This window comes from Octopus bimaculoides, chromosome 28, assembly GCF_046866305.1.
Source record: "Octopus bimaculoides isolate indiv1 chromosome 28, ASM4686630v1, whole genome shotgun sequence".
Classification (NCBI taxonomy): Eukaryota; Metazoa; Mollusca; class Cephalopoda; order Octopoda; family Octopodidae; genus Octopus; species Octopus bimaculoides.
In genome coordinates this window covers 14891529-14896713 of record NC_142955.1, presented here as the reverse complement: position 1 = coordinate 14896713, position 5185 = coordinate 14891529, and the positions used below count along the sequence as shown (strand labels likewise).

Genomic DNA, 5185 nt, shown 5'->3' with positions numbered 1-5185 from the left:
ACAGAAGTACGCATAGTGCGCATGCGCATTTTTTGAACACGGTTTTCAGTAGCTAACGATTGTTAATTCCCTTTATGTTTTGATTTTTTGTATTTATGCTGTCTTGTTTTCTTGTGTCCATACCGGCATAGCACCTCTGGGGTTATTTGCAGAAGACAGTTCGACCGTGAGAAAGAGTTTCGGATCTGGACTCTGTTGAATTTTCTCTGATTTGACTTGAATTTTTCCAGTTTGTTTTTCACCACGGTTTTATTCTTTGTAAGCCTAGCACTTATTCTATCGGTTGCTTGTTGCCGAACTTCCAAGTTACGGGCAGGTAAACACACCGACATCGGTTGTCAAGCGATTGTGGTGGGGGGACAAGCATCTATTAAAGGGAGATAACAAGATTTCGCGAAAATATTTTATATAAAAGGTACGCATGCGCATTAAATGCACTTCCGTATTGTGCTGCAAAATACATCTAACTTCTCGTAATTAGCACACTTTTATATAATTATAACTACAGTATCCTTTATAAAATAATAACGTAAGTATTGATGAAAATATTCCATATTTCAACACTATTGGGTCTTTGACCTGTCGATTCTTTGTGTCTCTTCTACCTTTTATGAATGAGAGATGTCTATGATTTGTGCGAGATTTAGCTGCTATTTCTAGCTATAGAAGAAAGATATCTGTAATTTGTACTTGATTTAACCGCTATTTCTTGTTACGATTGAGTGATATCTATGATTTGTGCAATATTTGGCTGCTATTTCGAGCTATGAGTCAGAGATGACTATGATTTGTTGTGTGTTTTAGTCTGAGAATTATTCTGAAATATACTCCAATCACTGAAATGTTTAGAAACCGATACCTTATTATAATTCATCAAATGTTTGTTTCTTGGTATAACTAAGAATGTGTCCCCCCCCCCACTAGCAATTTTGTTTTCGCATAACTTTCTATAAAATTTGTTCTCAAATAAACTTCTGGATGAAGTTGGTACTGATTATATTCCATACACATCGATTTTGCTTCCACATACTCATATATTACAATTGTGCTTGTATGCAAATATCATATCTCTCTGTATATACATGAGAAATAGGCTTACTTTTGCGTTGAATACATACAGTAAGTAATGTATATTTCAATATCAATTGATTTCACGCTTTGCATTACAAACATTACTTTTGGTAATCTGAAATGGATTTCAAACTGTCTCTAGGGTAGCCTGAACCTAATTTCAAATTAACTCCTGCACTGTTCACATTCTCTCATTTCCTTAAAAAGATAAATTATGATGCTTACAATTTGTAATATATTTATAGCATCAATGATGGATAACATTGAAAAGTCTAAAGAAGTGACCTATACATCATGGGAAAGACATGTCTATGATTTGTGCGAGATTTGGCTGCTATTTCTAGTTCTGGAAGAGAGATGTCTATGACTTATGCAAGATTTGGCTGCTAATTCTAGACATCTCTCTTCCATAGTTTGAAATAGCAATCAAATCTAGCCCAAATCATAGACAACTCTCTTCCATAGCTAGAAATAGCAACCAAATCTCGTGCGAATAATATATATCTCTCTTCCATAGCTAGAAATAGCAGCCAAATCTCGTGCGAATAATATATATCTCTCTTCCATAGCTAGAAATAGCAGCCAAATCTCGTGCGAATAATATATATCTCTCTTCCATAGCTAGAAATAGCAGCCAAATCTCACACAAATCAAAGACATCTCTTTCATAGCTAGAAATAGCAACCAAATCTCATGCAAACCATAGACAACTCTCTTCCATAGCTAGAAATAGCAGCCAAACAGTGCATGAAACTATTTTTGTTTGATCTGTAATAGAAATTGTAGGATCTGTGAAGACAACTTGAATTTGATCACAGCTATGTGTTCACAGGACCTACTAGAAATAACAGCACATTACCCTTAAATATCCTTCAGTCATAAATGTTGAAAACTGGGCAGAATTCAGCTTTACACATGACATATAACCCCTCATAACTATTAAAATTTTTTTGAATTTTCAGAAAATTTTTGCAAATTTGTATTCTGCATATGAAAATTCATAAGTCTATGTAAAAGAAATTTTTTAAAATTAAAAAAATTTTTTTCATTTTTAAATTGCAGTTTAAAATAGGGACAGTTCAAATTTTAGGTTAAAATCCCAGCGGTAGACCATGAAGTATGTTTCTGGGGAGAGAGATACTGAAAACTATTAACATTGTCAAAGTGACAAACAAATGAGGATGGTATGAGGTGCTAAACAACCCTTAAATCAAACACTGAAACTTTTTTTTTTATTTTTGTTTTGCATAAACATATGAATTCCCATGTGCGGAATACAAATTTATGAAACTTTTCTTGGAATTCCAAAATATGAAAAAACATTATGAGGGGTTATATGCCATGCATAAAGCAGAAATTCGCTAAACACTGTATTGGATGATGTAATCCTAGATATACAATGATAGAGAGAAAGACAGGATGTTCATAGATGGAATGTCTTTAATCATATTTCTGCTCAGTTAGAGTTGTCTTCAGGCCAAACAGCAATTTCATATATGTCTGGAGAAAGAAGAATGTTATTGTCCACTATTTTCTAGTTTAACCTAAATAATATTATACAATGTGAAGGTGTAGGTCTGGTTTACAAACATGTAAGCTACACACAAGATTCTGTGATTTAAATTTTAATAAATTAAAAAATTCAGTTGTTGAGGTCAATGTTGATCTCGATAGAAATGTAACTTTTCCATTGTTGAATCTTTATTTTTAAAGTAGACTCTATACCTTACACTGATGTTTCTTTATTATTTCAGGATATCAGATGACATTGGCATAACAGAAGATACATTCTCAGTATTTATCTTTCAAAAACTAAAGGAAAATTTTATACTGAACAGATCTATAGCATTGTTTCTATAAAGCTGTGGTAGAATTCGTTTACAGTATTTGTTCTGAGCTGAGATTATTAGCAAAATTTCTGCGCATCAGTGACAGGAATGTCAGCAAAATGAGCTTGAGCTCTGATTAAACTTGAATAAAATTACAAAAGAGTTGTTCGACAAAGTCAACCCTGGACAGAAATACAGCTGTAGAAATATTTGTATGGAATAAAATATTAGAACAAAAGCAAGAAAAAATATGCACATTGGGATTTGAGAAGAAAACATAATGGAAAAGAGGGAGAAACTTAAAGAATTGACTTTTCCTAAAGACATAATACAGGAGATAAGGAAATTGTCACATGACTGTGATGTCTGTAAAAAGTCCTTCTCTCAGAAATGTCACCTAACTATGCACAAATGTATTCATACAAGAGAAAAGTCTTATCATTGCGATATCTGTGGTAAATCGTTCTCTCAAAATACTGACTTAATTGTACACAAACGTATTCATACAGGAGAGAAGCCATATCATTGTGATATCTGTGGTAAATCATTCTCTCAGAGTGGTAGCTTAACTACACACAAACGTATTCATACAGGAGAGAAGCCATATCACTGTGATATCTGTGGTAAATCATTTTCTCAAAGTAATAAATTAATTGCACACAAACGTATTCATACTGGGGAGACACCTTATCATTGTGATGTCTGTGGTAAGTCATTCTCTCAGAATAATGACTTAGTTGTACACAAACGTGTTCATACAGGAGAGAAGCCTTATCACTGCGATATCTGTGGTAATTCCTTCTCTAAACGTAATAATTTAACTACACACAAACATATTCATACTGGGGAGACACCATATCATTGTGATCTCTGTGTTAAATCATTTTCTAAAAGTAGTCACTTAACTGCACATAAACGTATTCATACTGGAGAGAAGCCATATCATTGTGATATTTGTGGTACATCATTTTCCCAGAGTGGTCACTTAATTACACACAAGCGTATTCATACAGGAGAAAAGCCATATCAGTGTGATATCTGTAGTAAATCTTTCTCTCAAAATAGTCATTTAACTATACATGAACGTTTTCACACAGGTGAGAAGCCATTTCACTGTGTAATCTGTGGTAAATCATTCTCCAACAGTAGTGATGTAACTAAACACAAACGAATTCATACAGGAGAGAAGCCATATCACTGTGATGTCTGTGATAAATTATTCTCTGAGAGTAGTACCTTGACTTCACACAAACGTACTCATGAAAGAGAGAAGGTATATCATTGTGATGTCTGTGCTAAATTATTCTCTGACAGTCATGCCTTGACTTTACACAAACGTACTCACACAGGAGAGAAAACACATTGCTGTGATATCTGTAATAAATCATTCTCTCAAAATAGTAACTTAATAAAACACAAGCGTATTCATACAGGAGAGAAACCATATCACTGTGATATCTGTGGCAAATCCTTCTCTCAAAATAGTTCCTTAACTCCACACAAACGTACACATACAGGAGAGAAGCCTTATCACTGTGATGTCTGTGGTAAATTGTTCTCTTACAGTAGTCACTTAACTAAACACAAATGTATTCATACTGGAGAGAAAGGAAATGGGTAGTTTGTATGGCTTTTGGTATTTTTGTTTTTTCTTACTTTTGGATATTCCTGTTTTATGTAATGGAAATTATGACTGAAAATAATGTATTTTCAACAATTCCTTTTTTCCTTATTTTGTCTTTTGCACTCTTTTGGCCACCCCACCCCCATGCCCATTTTGTTTCCTATGAATTAGGGACTTCTGTACTGGAACTCCTCATCTAGGCAACTCTTCACATAATTTTCTGTATATTTATTCTTTATAAACTTTTAAATATTTCATGTTGGGGTACTTCTCCTCTGTGAGTAAGTTCCAGAACTGTCCATGGGCCCTGGATTACAGCTGAATGTCAGCCTGTAGTGTAAAAATCTCATCCTCCACTCCAGAAGAGTTCAGGTGAAACAGTGTTGCAATTTTTGATGTGAGTGAATCAACCTCAACATCTTCCTGAAAAGGGTAGCACACGAATGTAGAGACTGCTCTCCTTCCTTACGTGCGTTTTCCAGAAATAAAATAATTTTTCAGTCGTGAATTCCATTATGTGAAACACAAAACTATTAACAGCAAAAACAAAGAATAAAAGGAAAAAAATATCAAAACAAGATGTTATCTTATAATATTATTCTTGTTGTTTTGGTCAATTTTGGGCGTGTGTTATGCTTATGGTTAGGGAGGTAATGTCTGG

The 5185-nt window shown here is 33.9% G+C and overlaps 1 protein-coding gene across 2 annotated transcripts; it reads left to right on the top strand.

Moving 5' to 3' along the window:
• Positions 1–362: 362 nt before the first annotated feature.
• On the top strand, positions 363–5122 carry LOC106873072 (uncharacterized). Of its 2 annotated transcripts, none has more exons than XM_014920288.3 (2): positions 363–529; positions 2826–5122. In XM_014920288.3, the coding sequence occupies exon 2, from the start codon at positions 3181–3183 to the stop codon at positions 4519–4521; it is 1341 nt and encodes a 446-aa protein (XP_014775774.3). In that variant the 5' UTR covers positions 363–529; positions 2826–3180; the 3' UTR covers positions 4522–5122. The 2 variants fall into 2 exon arrangements, with proteins under 2 accessions (XP_014775774.3, XP_089200588.1); XM_089344462.1 differs by lacking the exon at positions 363–529 and adding an exon at positions 667–1119.
• Positions 5123–5185: the final 63 nt, after the last annotated feature.